Consider the following 14,882-nt stretch of genomic DNA (forward strand, 5'->3'; position numbering starts at 1 on the left):
TTATATTTGAAATCTAAACGTTTGTGTAGAAGTACTGGTTGTAAATGCAAAATGTTCAAGAAACAGGAACAAGTAGCGCCATGACTGTCATGATATGACAGTCATGTTTCAGGGCTATGAGAGAGAGAGAGAGAGAGAGAGAGAGAGAGAGACAGAGAGAGAGAGAACATAATTGAATGAGAGAGAGAGAGAGAGAGAGAGAGAGAGAGAGAGAGAGAGAGAGAGAGAGAGAGAGAGAGAGAGGTAGCTATAGGAAAACAAACAGAGGTTGAAGGGGCAAGAGAGAAAAGGAGGACAGAACTGGTCACATTTCATAGACACCTGAAAACGTGCTGGTTCTGCGTGGGCGCGTGTTACTGGTGGGTGTGTTTAAACTCTACACACTAGTGTCTAGTGGTGTGTGTGTGTGGGGTGTGTGTTACCGGTGGGCGTGTTTAAACTCTGACTGTACACACTAGTCTAGTGCCTCCACAACCTCAATGTTGAATGGAACTTTATTCTCTTCACTCTCTTCCTAATTCCGAGAAGGGGTCAGTGTTGTTATATCTGCTCCAGTGATCATCTAGATCCACTAGATCCACAACAGACAGCCAGTCAGTCAGTCGCAGTCAGAGACAAGACGAGCAGCATTGGAACCTGCTGAGGATATTATTATTATTATAGGCATTTTTGGTGCGAGGACTTTTGAACAGATTTGCTCCATTTTGCGCAGTTCTCTCTTTTGATTTAATATCAAAACATTTTTGCTTTTTCACTTGACCGGGTTATAGTTAATACATCTATGTATTAACCCAATGCCCTGTGCACAGTCCTATTGCTCTTATTGTTGGGATTCTCTCTGTGTACTGTGAGCCCCGGTGGTTCATGACTCTGATTGATAGAATATCAACGACATACGACAGAAACAACGCAGACATGGACTCCAGCCCAGGTAAATATATTGAAGCTTTTATATGTTTAAACGTATTATTATTGTTTGTATTATTGTGCATGACAGTGTGCGTCAGTGCATTATTGCTGCACAATGAATGAGAACAAGTGGCAGTTTGTGATTTTTCAAATGCTTTTCTCTGTGAGATTTCAGTGCGGAATTATGATGTACATAATGACTGTGTTCACATGCTATCATCATGGATTAATAACGTATCAGTTACATCTCAATCTGGACACGTCACGAACTGTACCAGCATTAGATAAGCGGATCATTTCCAAGTTATTGATTCTGGTGTTCTATATTGGATTACAGTTCATGGAAGTCTGACTCTAATGTCACGTTATTGGCCTATTATTATGAGTAGCCTATTATTATGTTATTATCATGCTATTATTATATGCTATTATTATTAGGTCTATTATTATTATTTCATATTTCAATATTGTTTTATTGTAAAGAAAAACAAAAAACGATGCAGTAATACATTGGAAACAAGTGTTTCATTACGCTTTAATGTGTAATCCTGGGTTTAAGCTATGTTGTGATTTTACTTGTATATCTTTTACCAAAATCAAATCAAACAATAGCCTAAATGAAAATCTGGACTGTCTGAGAATCAAGTTTTTCTATGTCCCTAGAATGACTTATATTCCATACATTGCATGTATACATCTGTAATACATAGTACATGTATATGTATAATGCAATGAATGGAATATCAGCCATTGTGACTGATATTCCATACATTGCATGTAGAAACATGTATAAATAGTAACATTTATGCAATGAATGGAATATCATCCATTCATTCTGGGGGGCTGGTAGTTTAGTGTAGCCTAGAGTGTAATGTGAATGTGGGAGTAGCTTTACTTGTATGTAAAACAGCCACAGTGACTCGTCACAATAACACTCACTTCCAGTACAGACCTTGGACAGTTGCCAGTACATTTGTCTGCTGCATACAGTGTCTTTGGGGGGGAGTGGGTGGGTGGTCGTGGTGGGCTAGCCCCCCCTCTCCCCCTGTACTATCTTTGCTGCAGACTTTCCGACTCCCTTGCATGTCAACACACACACACGTGAGGCATGACCCGAGATGCACTCTAGGTCTCAAACATACATGTAACATACATGTACACTATAGTTGAAAGTCACCTGTGTTTAAAGTTTTCTTATAATTTGTTTTCTTACAAAATGTAGGCCTATCATTTATAGGTCACCATTCTTCATATTATGATTAGTGCTTTTGTGATCGCTTGTTTTAATCTATAGAAGGCTTTTTATCTGTCAAGTGTTTTCTGAAGTTGGTGGAGATTGTGTCAGTTGCAAAGGTCACCCTCTGTGTGTGTGTGTGTGTGTGTGTGTGTGTGTGTGTGTGTGTGTGTGTGTGTGTGTGTGTGTGTGTGTGTGTGTGTGTGTGTGTGTGTGTGTGTGTGTGTGTGCGCGTGCGTGCGTGCGTGCGTGCGTGCGTGTGTGCGTACGTGTGTGTGCGTGACTCACTCTGTCTGGAGTACTAGCCCATTTCTCACACACACGTGCTTCATGGGCATGTCAAGTGGGCTTGACACACTGACACGCCCACTTCTAATAAATGTGAGTCAAAATAAGGAAAACGTGCCGCCGTTACTTTAATGCTGAAGGTCAGCCTTCTGGAGGAGAGTAAACACCCATTCAGCTCATAGGACATATGACTCATAACACAGAAATGTGGCTTTATATAAAGAGTTGATGATGATCAGTGATCATCATGCTACTGAGACACAATTAAGGAGCAATTAGCCTCTATCACTAATGATCATCATTATCTAGGCTTATTATTAGCCTACTAGTACATGATGCCAGGTGATGCCGCCTTAACCTAGACCTGTTGTTTTTCACTTTGTTTGTTGGGTGATTTGCACCCAGATAAAGTTGTGCTTAACGTTAATTATTCACAGTGGATCATATGGCGTTTTTACGCCATGTCCACCAGGTGGTCAACCTTATCAATGTCATGGGCATTGGCATGTAGCCTATATATATTAGATTACAGTAAGCCTATGAGTAAAACAATATAGGAGATAGGATGTAGGAGAAGTGATATTATCGATGACATTATTAATAGTTTATGTTTAAATGTTCAGCATCAGCATCTGTAATGTCAAGATGAGATGTAGGCTACTGGGGGCCTACATCTCATCTTGACATTAGTAATGTCATGGGCATTGGGCACATAGCCTATTATATATTACATTACAATAGGCTATAATTAAACAATATAGAAGGTGATAGGCGATGATTAATAGTTCATGTTTAAATGGTAAGGCATCATCCTCCCACCATAGCAACAGTGTGTGTTGATGTTGAGCTGCTGCCCCACATTATCAGGACAGCCTGACTGCGCCTTCAGAGCAGAGAGAACAGAACAGCACGTGTCTGAGCCTCACATACACGTGCTGCGCGTGATTCCCAGGCAGGCACCCCGCCCCGCCCTCCCTTATTCCTCTCTCTCTCTCCCCCCATAGCAGCACTGTGCTCTCTCTCCCCCCCCCCTCTCTCTCCATAGCAGCACAGTGTCTCTCTCTCTCTCTCTATGCTGTTCTCTCAGGGTCTCATTGCACGGGGGATTCCTGTTTTGTCGCTGCGACATAAAGCTTGGTCAGTGGGTCAGATGGGTTTAGTTTGAACCCATTTTGTGCCCTTGCCCTGTTTTGTGAGGATGCTGATAATTGCTAATGATTAAGTAATTAAGTTACATTAAGACGCTCCTTGCTCTTTCTATCACTGTTTTGCGATTGAGAGTGTTATTAAAGGACAAAATGTTTGCTACTGTCGCCCTAATAAAACCTCACAATCCAAACTTGGCTTGGACAAGCAGCAGTCCCCAGACCATTTAATGATTAGATTTAACACATTCTTATGTATATGAACTCAGACATTCTTTATGACATACTTTTGCAACCAAGATGATGATTGATAGCTTACTGTGTGACACATAGGCACATACATGCAGGCACATACACGCATACATATGTAACATGTAGTTATGTGTGTATAATATATAGGCTATAGCCTACATACATATCATATGATACATTATGCATACATATGACAGTCTACATAATGACACATAGCCTACATAGGCTATACTTAAATATATGAAATATTTAGACATCCAACTTGTCATTCCAACAAGGACTATCCATTTGTTTAGGTTTACATTTAGGATTACACTATTGAAGTCTAATTGAAGCTAGACTAAAATGACTTGTAGGCTATTTTAAAATGAAATTATGATATAACATCATTTTGGAACTCTAGGCTCTACAAGCCTTTTGGGACGTACATTCATTTGGAGTGTTCAGCTATTTGCACATGAAAGCCGATCAGCACCATTATAGTTCACCAGCAGAACTGCAAGTTTTCATTACAAATCTGTAAACTGTCACTTTCACAGCCTAATGAAGGCCACTGGGTTCATAGTACATTTAGTTGGACAGCAATGCAGTGCATGCACTCTCATTGGAACGAGGAAACAAGATTGAACAATCATTTTGAACATCTTTTGAATTGTTAAAATTACAAATAATGTTCTTCATTACAGATGTGAAAGTTAATATTGGTCAATTCCATGAGTCACAAAGAATGCTGACTACAATGTAACATCTGCTAACGCAATACAGGGCGGGTGCAGAGTTTACAATGGCAAAATAATTCGTAGTATAAGTAATATTTAACTTGTAGGAGCAGAGACTATGGGTGGTGATTGGGCCAATCACCACCCATAGTTATGGAGTTCCAAGAAGCAGCCTTGTGACCTAGATGAATGGGTGTCATAAACACAAAGTAGTCATCTCCGGCGTGTTTTGTTTGGCCGTTTGTTTCTGAGGTTCTTGGGACCCATCACGTGTGGATAACTGCATTTGTCATAATTGGAGCAACAGTGCATTTTATTATAATGAATTAAAACCACCATGGTTACAGGTGACATTCACGCTGGCGAGGGCTACGGTGTTATCTCGAGGTGAGGCCGAAACCCGAGTATACCGTGTGCTGTAGCCAGCCAACGTGATAGATGGCCACCCTACTTACCATGCCAAATTAAAAGTGCACACTTGATTTAGACGAAGGATAGCATTTCCACTAGATGACTGAGTTTCTCCTTTGCGGAGATCACTTTCAAAACTTTTTTTGAAACTAAGCCCATGCCCTCTATAGTTTGTCTCATGCGGGGGCAAAGCAGGAAAGCTCTGCCCTTAAAAACAGCTGCATACGGTATAGCCTGAGCCACATGACATGAGACCTGACGTGACATGTGTTTGCACGTGCAACAGGCTATACAGTTAAGAAGGGGCGTCTCTCTCCAGACATATGAGTATTGTGTCCTCCACACGTCACTTGTCTGCCATCTGGGCCATACATGCCCCATATGGGGGGGGAGACGCATGCATGCATGCCGGGAGGAGTGGCCAACAGTGTTCAGTTATGTTCCGTAGTGGCTGTGACCCTCGGTGGCCCCGTGGGTCACATGTTGTAACCTGTGCCTGACTGACTATACAACAGGGATGGGCTTTTCCTAGAGCCTGGCTTTTCCTAGAGCCCGGCCTGGCAGCTGGTCAGCCCAGATTCTTGGAAACTGTGTATGGGAGAGACAGAGAGATTGAGTCACTAACAACTTGCAAAAGTACACGGGGTGTTTTTGTTCACAAGAAAGGGCGGTGACGTGACAATGGACAGGGGCGTGGGGATTGTGTGACACTGACAGTCGGATTGTGATATATGACACTGGGACGTGATAGTCACGGTCTCCTCTTCCAGTGATGTACACACGACTCGACACCCTCACCTGCACGTCACGTGTGTGCATGTGTCAAACAAACACCTAGCAAGTTTCTATCAATCTTTACCATAATAGCCATGCTCTATGGAGGAGGAGGAGAAGACACTCCTTGCTCCTTCTGTAGGCTAAATGAATTGAATCATATGCTAATTTAATGAGTGGATTCAAAGCATTCAAATCTGTGCACATGTGTTTCCGCACGGGGGGGGGGGGGGGGGGGGGCGGGCGGGTGTGCTGGATTAAAGTCAGACCTGTCAGATAAATGAGCTGCAAGCGCACAGATCTCAAGCCCCAGAGGCTTTGCAGTCCGTGCTGACACGTGTCCCGTGGCATTAGGCTAAACAGAAACGCAGCACGTGTTTTCTCAAGGAGAGAGAAATAGCAGCAGAATCAGAGGGAGGTTTTCTCTCACGTCCTTGAGACAGAGGAGAGAAAAAAAAGGTAGAGATAATATTCCAGACAAACAATATCTTTCCGTTATTTATGATAAAAAAAAATAATAGCTAATAAATGCCTTGACCTATAACTAGCAAAAAATGTGACAAACTGTCTAAACTACCGTTTTGCATGTTATGCCAAGAAAATGCCATATCATTGCATGGAAAATGTATGAGCATTTGCAATAAGCCCCAAAAAAGAAAAAAAAAATAATAATAAAAAAAAAAAAAAAATCGACCTGCAAACTTGTACATTTAGCCTAGTTATTTGTGTGCGACACCGTCGTACGACAAAGTATAACACATCGCTTAAGTGGTTCACATTAGGTAAGGCTAATAAGGTAAGGTAATATAATTCCTCATTTTGGGGGGGCTTTTAATCGTTGGCAGGCAGTGATATATTTAGAAACACCACACCGGTTTTCCAGTGGATGTAGAAGTGCTTCCTTTGAGCCACATTTACAACCCCCCCAAAAAAAGCATGACATATCTTCGTGTCAAAAAAGAAAAGAGAGAAAGAAAAAAAAAAAAGGCTCCAATAAGAACATGGACAACGTGACTGTTTCAACCCACGCCGAGTTTCCGGCGGTGACTGTTAGGAATGTAAACTGTACTGTACACACACACACCCTCCCCCCGCCCGCCCGCCCCTCCCTCCCTCCGTCCCTCCTCCTGTGTCCTGCCTTCGCCTCTTGTACCCACAGCTTTTAAAACCAACGTGATCTCCATCTACTTTACTGCCTGTTATTGTACTGCTGCTGTTGTTCTGCACGCCACGGGACTGCAGCAAAGCAGCAGCAGAGCCTTGTGTTGGGGCGGGCTGGGAAGTGTGTCAGCGGTCCATGTGAGCGCTCGGTCAGGTGGCTGTGCTGTTGGAGGCAGCGCTCCGTCCGCGGGCCAACAGCCAAGAGCAAAGACTCTCTACCACTCCTCTCTCTCACGATGTTGAAAGCCAGTGAGGCGAGCAGCCTCAGCCCAGCCACCATTGGTGGAAGAAGTAGGCTAGGCTATACTCAGATTATACTTGAAGTAAAAATACTACATTATTAAAAAAAAGAAATACTCTTACTCATACTGTTTACTAAGTGAAAGGCCTATATTCAAAAGAAGTACAAAAGTAGTGGTATGAAAATATACCTACAGTAACAAAAGTAAAATTACTCATGAATGTCTCATTTCACTTTGTTCTTGCCAAAATAATTTCAAACTTTTTCGAAAAATAACCGACCTACAAGCTCACAACGCGTTGTGATATGGCCTCTATGAGCTTGTACATCTCTGCTATTTTTTAGGGGGGGGGTGGTGGTGGTATTCAAGTAAAGGAAAAGTAGTAACCCAAAAATGTGTACTTAAAATACATCTTGGCCTACTTGAGTATATGTACTCGGCTAAGTAGGTTCCATCCAGGCAGCATAGTGCAGGCAGGCAGAGGCAGCTGGCTCTGCTGGCTCTGCTACACGTGAGGGGCAGTCGCTCAGCTCACAGAGAACACCATCTGCATAAAAGAGGGATGGGTTCGCGCGCGTCGCGTGTTTGGAGCGACGTAATGAGACATTTCCGAGTTTGCATCCTGAAAGGGAACGGCCTTGTTTCAACATACAGCACAATGAATGGGTGGGTGGGGACGGAAATACATAGATGTTTTCTTTTTTTTAGAATTATAATGGGCATTTGTCTTGATAATAATGATAATAAGTGTCCAGTTCTACTGCAATTTAGTTTAACCTCTGTTTAACAAAATAAAATACTAAAACACACCACGTCCAGTTAGACAAAGTTGTATTTAGGCATTTTTAATTTATTCAATTTTATTATTTTTACATCATATAGGCCTAACCAGTCTGTTGAGTGTTCAAAGAAACTCTTTGCTCCCTTAACATGATGACATGTGAGTGAGTCTTGTGTTGTGTGTGTGTGTGTGTGTGTGTGTGTGTGTGTGTGTGTGTGTGTGTGTGTGTGTGTGTGTGTGTGTGTGTGTGTGTGTGTGTGTGTGTGTGTGTGTGTGTGTGTGTGTGTGTGTGTGTGTGTGTGTGTGTGTGTGCGTGCGTGCGTGTGTGTGCTTGCTGGTACACGTGTAGCCTATTTGTGTTTGTGTAGATAGATGGATCCACACTGTGAAAACTCAGCCAAGTAATCTCATCAAGTCAAGTAGAGCATTGCTCAACACTTCAGATTGTGACCTACATTCCGCTTGTGCAACATAGACCTAGATATCCAATACTGAACTCTCTCTCTCTCTCTCTCTCTCTGTCTCCCCAGGTGGTGTTATTCTGTACGCGGGTTCATCTGGCAGTGCCAGCCCCAGCCCTGGCAGCCCGTCCAGCGGCTACCAGACCCAGTCGCCCAGCTCCGCCCACTCTCAGCCCTCCTCCCCGGAGTCCGGCCCCTTCCACGAGATTGGATCGATGAAGCAGCAGAGAGCGGCGACCCCGCCCTCCCCGAAAAGGGTCTTCCAGTTCCCCGAAGTGAACCACGCCCCGGTCGCCCAGATCACCGCCGTGTCATCGGCCACCTACAGCCACCCCATCGTGGCCAAGAGACCTTGTGGGTTCACGGGCACATTCACCAGTAAGTACAACCTTCACTGTTCTACTTCTATAAGTCATACTGTGTACGTGTTTCAATTAAACAAAATGTATTCTTGATACAATCTTCAACTGGTATATTTTTTCCAACCCAAAAAGGCTACTAAAAATGAACGTTACACAGTATGACTTTACATGTTTTGCTTATCTACTATTTTCCTGTACTATGTATTCATTCTATTTGTAGCTCTTCATCTAAATTATATCTTCTTGCCCTTTTGCAGAGACCGGAGGAATGGTGCTACTGTGTAAAGTTTGCGGCGACATCGCCTCTGGGTTCCACTATGGCGTGCACGCCTGCGAGGGCTGCAAGGTGAGAGACCCTTTCATTGATGATAATCGATTCTAATAATTCTATCATTAGATTCTTGTATCGCATACATAACACACATGCAATTGCACACGATTAAAATGCCGTTTCGTCCTCTATTTCCACAGGGTTTCTTCAGGCGTAGCATCCAGCAGAACATACACTACAAGATGTGCGTGAAGAACGAGAATTGCTTGATCATGCGCATGAACCGAAACCGCTGTCAGCACTGCCGCTTCAAGAAGTGCCTCTCCGTGGGCATGTCCCGAGATGGTGAGTCCATATAGCCCTATTTTCTGCTCTCATCGCGTGACGGGAGTCACGTGTACCGAAAAAACAGCCTCATCTACGAGCTCACAACGCGTCCTGATGCGACGTGGTCGTGAACTTATAGATCTGCTATTTTTTGGCACGTGACTCCATAGGCATGCCACGAACACACAACCCCACCTCATATCAGCTAAACACTGAAATCAAATTGTATGCAGAGAGAGAGAGAGTCCATGGTATTCAACCGTGTGACCTCTGGGTTATTCTCAGCGATGTTGGAGGGTCAGTTCTGGTCAAGCATGGTAATAATCTAAACTAGTGTGGATGAGATTTAGTGTCAGTGTTTGTCATAGATACGGTTCTCATCTCTGGTCGACATCTTTTGGGGCAAACTCAGTTCTTATGGTAGTGTTAGTGCTGTTACTGTCTCCTGTCATAAATCTTCCTGAGCAGGAGGAAACTTATTCTAGATATCTTTATAGTTGCTGAGGTGAGATAGTTTATCTCTCTCCCTCTCACGTCATTATTTCACAATCATGTCTTTTTCTCCGCATACTCCTCCCTTCCCTTCTTGTCTCCTCTCGTCTCCTCTCTTCTCCTCTCTTCTCCTCTCTTCCCTCTTGCCTTCCTCTCTCCTTGCCCTGCCGTCTGATTTATGACAAGCGGAGCCCGGGAGTCCCAGTAGTCATCAGTCATGGAGAAAACTGTGACAAATACAGTGTATTTTGGGAAATTGGGACACAAGGCTGTTGACTACCCCATGTGTCCAGCCTAATGTGCTTTCATGCCCATTATTTCTTTTTTTTTTTCCTTTACAGCGGCGCTGACTTTTACAGGGAGCTATTTGCCGAGCAGCGTTCTTTCTATAATGCGATTCTGTCACGGTTAATCATAAGAACCTAGTTGATGATAAAATTAGAAAAAGTCAATGCCGGCGCCCATCTGCTTGCACTACTTTATGTCCCTGCTGGACTTTAGTCTCCCGGGATCTGACTAAACTAGGTGATAATAAATCATCCGCGTTTCTGGAGCAAACATTTTTAGATGACCTAAAAACGCAGGGAGGGAAAAATCACCTGCAAATTCATCATATTCTTTTATTGGGAGTATACATAGCTTTATTTACCATGTACAATTTAAACGCATTATATTGAATTTATTCATGATCTATTTTCTTACCACTTAAGCCATACGTCATTGTATATAGTCAAAAATATCAAAAATAGCTCACAACACGTCGCAACGCGATGACAATTTTCACCTATTATGACATGCTCAAAAATAGGGAACGGCAAGCGTTAGCGAACAGGATTATGTTATCCTACGCCCCGACCACAGTTTCATCGATCGGTTCATTTACCGGTGCAAGTGTTTTCCTTCAGCCATCATTTTGTTACCCGTTCGTTCATGTAAGTTTCATGTGTGAACCTGATAGCTCCCTCTTCAGATCTCCTTACAGCCACCTTCCCTTTACCTCACCTCCACCTCCCGTTTGGCTCTTGTCCGGTCACCTCATCTACCTTCGGACTTTTCTTCCCTTTTTGACCTTTCCACTCTTCCCTCTCTCTCTCTCTCTCTCTCTATCACTCTACGTGACGATGTCGTGTTTCACTGCGGCTGACCCACTAACCTACTTCCACAGAGAGGGAGAGAGTGCTCTACCAACAAAAAGATACAGGAGAGAGATTGGGGGGTGGGGGGGGGCAGAATGCTATAAATAGGACCTCCACACAAGGTGCAATCAGAAATGGTGAAAAGGCTGAAAGGGAAGATTGGAGAAGATTGGAGTCAATTGAGGAGAGTTTTGGGGATGAGGGGGGGGCGGGGGGGTCTGTTCACCACATGCATGTGGTTATGATGGAGACAGAATATCCAGAGAGAGAGAGAGAGAGTAGACAGATTTTTTGAAATCCACACGCTGACAGTTGGAGACATTTATGTCACATGTTGACATTTGCAGATGACTGCCTCCAGCCGGCTGTTCCACTGTGATATGATTTGAATGTTCCAATCAGATCCAACATCTCGATGTGTTGATGTGTTCATGAAATAGGCCGCCGACATAAATGATTGTCCTCTTGACATCGATGCTCGACCCGGTCACGAACGGAGCCCTTTGCCCTTGCTAACGGGATTCTCCCCTTGTTCTTTCCCCTTCAGCTGTGCGTTTCGGACGCATCCCCAAGCGGGAAAAGCAGCGCCTGCTGGACGAGATGCAGAGCTACATGAACAGCCTCAACGAGTCGTCGCCCATGGACATGGAGGCGTCCCCTCCTCCCGCCGAGGCGCCGTGCAGCCCCGAGGCCCCGTTGAACGACGGCCACCACGCCGCCTACGGCTTCGTGGAGGACTGCGACCAGAAGCCTCCCAAGATGCTCAACATCAACAACGCTTTCCAAAACAACGGCGTTCAGCAGCAGCAGGAACAACAGGCCTTCGCACGCAGCAGCGCCGCCGCCACCACGGCTCAGACTCAGAACCACTGCAGTCCCCCTCAAGGGTGCCCGGCGGCGAACGCCACGTCCGGCTACAACAACAGCCCCGCACAGCGATGCCCTGTCGCCTCCAACAACAGCAACAACAACAACGTTGTTGACAACGCCAGGTACAGCTACCAGGTGCCATCCTCCGCCGCCAGTCCCAGCCAGCAGTGCCCGGTCACCGGGAACACCCTGTCCTCCTCCTCTACGTCTTACCCCTCCGCCAACCACAACAGCTTTCCAGTCTCCGGTTACCAGAACCAGAATTCCTCCTGTCCCTGGAAGTTGAGTGGAGGAGCCAAAGTGTTGGTGAGTCGACTTTCTCTTTATATCATAGAACCGGGGTTACGCTAGTAACCTATAGTTATGTCAGGACATCGTGCAACAGATTCAAAATGAGGCTAAAGGCTTTGTGAATGTAAAAACCAGACGGTCCTAACCTTGGCGTTGCTCCTCTTTGTCTCGTCTCAACAGGCGTGTCCTCTCAACGCGTGTCCCGTGGCGCCCGCCAGCCGCTCCAGTCAGGAGGTGTGGGAGTCCTTCTCCCAGTGCTTCACCCCGGCCGTCAAGGAAGTGGTGGAGTTCGCCAAGAGCATCCCCGGCTTCCAGAGCCTCAGCCAGCACGACCAGGTCATGCTGCTCAAGTCGGGCACCTTCCAGGTGCTCATGGTGCGGTTCTGCTCGCTGTTCGACGCCAAGGAGAGGAGCGTGACCTTCCTCAACGGCCAGACGTACTCGCTAGCGTCGCTGAGGGCCCTCGGCATGGGCTGCCTGCTGGACGCCATGTTCGACTTCAGCGAGAAGCTCGGCCTGCTGGGCCTGGAGCCCGACGAGATGGCGCTGTTCATGGCCGTTGTGCTGGTGTCTGCCGGTAAGAAAACACACCCTCAAGCACAACAAATGAACCTGGCATCTGTAAATAACATGCTTTCACACACCCTTAAACCCTGAGCCTCATCTAACGTTCCCTCGCCTTCATTTTTTCAGATCGTTCAGGTATCGTGGAGGTCGAGGCGGTGGAGCAGTTGCAAGAGAACCTAATAAAAGCCCTGCGGTCCCTCATCACCCGCCGTCGCCCGGACGACAGCACCCTCTTCTCCAAGCTGCTGCTGCGTCTTCCCGACCTGCGCACGCTCAACAACCAACATTCTGACAAGCTGCTGGCATTCCGCATCGACCCCTGAAAGCCTTCATGGGGGAGGTTGGGCCAGCAACCACAAAAAACCACAGCGGACTGTCTGAGACATCATCTGCTTCACGGGCCCCGCTCCCTGCTCGGGTCACTCAGATGTGACAGACAGTGTTCAGGGGGTGACGACGGTTGTGTGATCGAAGGGACTTAAAAAAACGAGAAACCAATCAGAGGTCGTTACAGCGTCCGTGCACACACACGCGCACGTGCTCCCAGACTGAACTGAAACTGATGGCTGAAGTTCTCGCAAAAACACACTCACTGCTTCCAGTATTTCTGAAACTGCTCTGTTTGAGAAGTCATGTTATAAAGGTTCTTCTCCATTTGTTCTCCTCTGATGTGCTCGTCTCTGAGGTGAGACATCAAAGACCACATCAAACCCTGCTACTGATCACCAGTGACACTGACCATCCTGAAAAAAGAAAGAGAGCGTGTTCTTCCTCTCTCATTCCTCACTCTACTTTGTTCTTCAGCGCAGTCACAGTCACTCGGCTGAGCAGGACATGGGGCGCGTTCTCCGGGGCACAGAAAAGGGAATAATATAAATTATACCAATTCACCCACAATGACATTCTCGCTTATTATACAGTACACACATGTTATGTTCATGCTATAAGAATAAAACACACTCAACATTTCAGGCATCAAGAAAAACCTTGCGGATCTGTTTATTATACTGTATATAGGCGGTAGAATTGTCTAACACCATTGAGAACATGGTTTATGTATATGCACTGTTGAAAATTATCGAAGCTATGTTTTCCAGACAAGTTATGTTTGGGAAATCTTTGTGAAAACTCCCCCCCATTTGGGACGATTGAGAAAATGTATACCCGTTTTTTTTACGAACGGAAAGTATGATGCTATGATGTTATTTGTATGCAGTAATCAGGGAGAAATTATTGGTCATTTTAGACCATGGGTTCTATCATGGGCTATATGATAAAGATGTTCAGATGTACATATATGTGTATATTATCTTTTTTTTTTTGTTTGGTTCTTATGCCATTATTTTTTTGCAGATTCTTGGATATCTATATGAAGCTGGCTTTGGATTACTGAATGTATGGGTCGTCAACATAATTGACGACGCATAGTAGAATGCTATAATTATTGCAACTACAAACAACAAAAAAGCGGCAGCAGCAGCATTTGAACCAGTGCTCCCGTGTATAAACTTTTTATTTGAAAGTATGTTATATAAACAAACAAATGTATTATTGTTAATTCATTGCATCACCTTGTGTATATTTTGTAAATGTTCTATTGTATACCATAGAGTACCATTATTAAATCCAGATTATATTGCAAACTTTCCTCTGTGCACATCGTGTCTCAGTCATTTCCTGTCTCTAAATGGCAGCATTGCAAAGTCATTCTGTGGAGCCCCGTAACCTAGCAACAGCAGCCACCAGCCAATCACGCTCCTCCAGGTCTTGAGAGCCACATCTAGCAGTCGATCGGTAATAAAGAGAATGCACTTGATTTTCACTGCAACGAGTAAATGTCATTTTAAATAGACGTTTTAAAACCAAGTGATGCTCTTGGCCAAATATAAGTACAGAAACTGTACGTGGCCACTGAAAGATGATGAACACGGGATGAATTTCTTTAGTGATATCTGCCTCTCTGTTGTATACAGTAAAGACATATGCCATCAGTACTGCAGAGAGTTTAGTACTTTTTAGACTTTGGGGAATTAAGCATTAATTCAGTAGTATTCAGCTTAATCCTTAATTAACAACAACAACAACAACAACAACAACAACAACAATAATAATATGTGTTATCATTATAAGAATTAAACATGAATTAATCATTAACAAAGAAAATATGAACCGGTAGCTACTTAATGTAG

General features: G+C 44.5%; 1 protein-coding gene across 1 annotated transcript; it reads left to right on the plus strand.

Moving 5' to 3' along the window:
* The first annotated feature begins 482 nt into the window (after positions 1 to 482).
* LOC311048943 (nuclear receptor subfamily 1 group D member 1-like) lies at positions 483 to 14,340 on the plus strand. Its single transcript, XM_084062313.1, has 7 exons — positions 483 to 931; positions 8,447 to 8,755; positions 8,997 to 9,085; positions 9,211 to 9,355; positions 11,513 to 12,141; positions 12,307 to 12,703; positions 12,820 to 14,340. Exons 1-7 carry the CDS (start codon positions 865 to 867, stop codon positions 13,014 to 13,016), a joined length of 1,833 nt encoding a protein of 610 aa, XP_083918439.1. The 5' UTR covers positions 483 to 864; the 3' UTR covers positions 13,017 to 14,340.
* The last annotated feature ends 542 nt before the right edge of the window (positions 14,341 to 14,882 follow it).

Source organism: Gymnoscopelus microlampas, assembly GCF_963454915.1.
Source record: "Gymnoscopelus microlampas genome assembly, chromosome: 7".
NCBI lineage: Eukaryota > Metazoa > Chordata > Actinopteri > Myctophiformes > Myctophidae > Gymnoscopelus > Gymnoscopelus microlampas.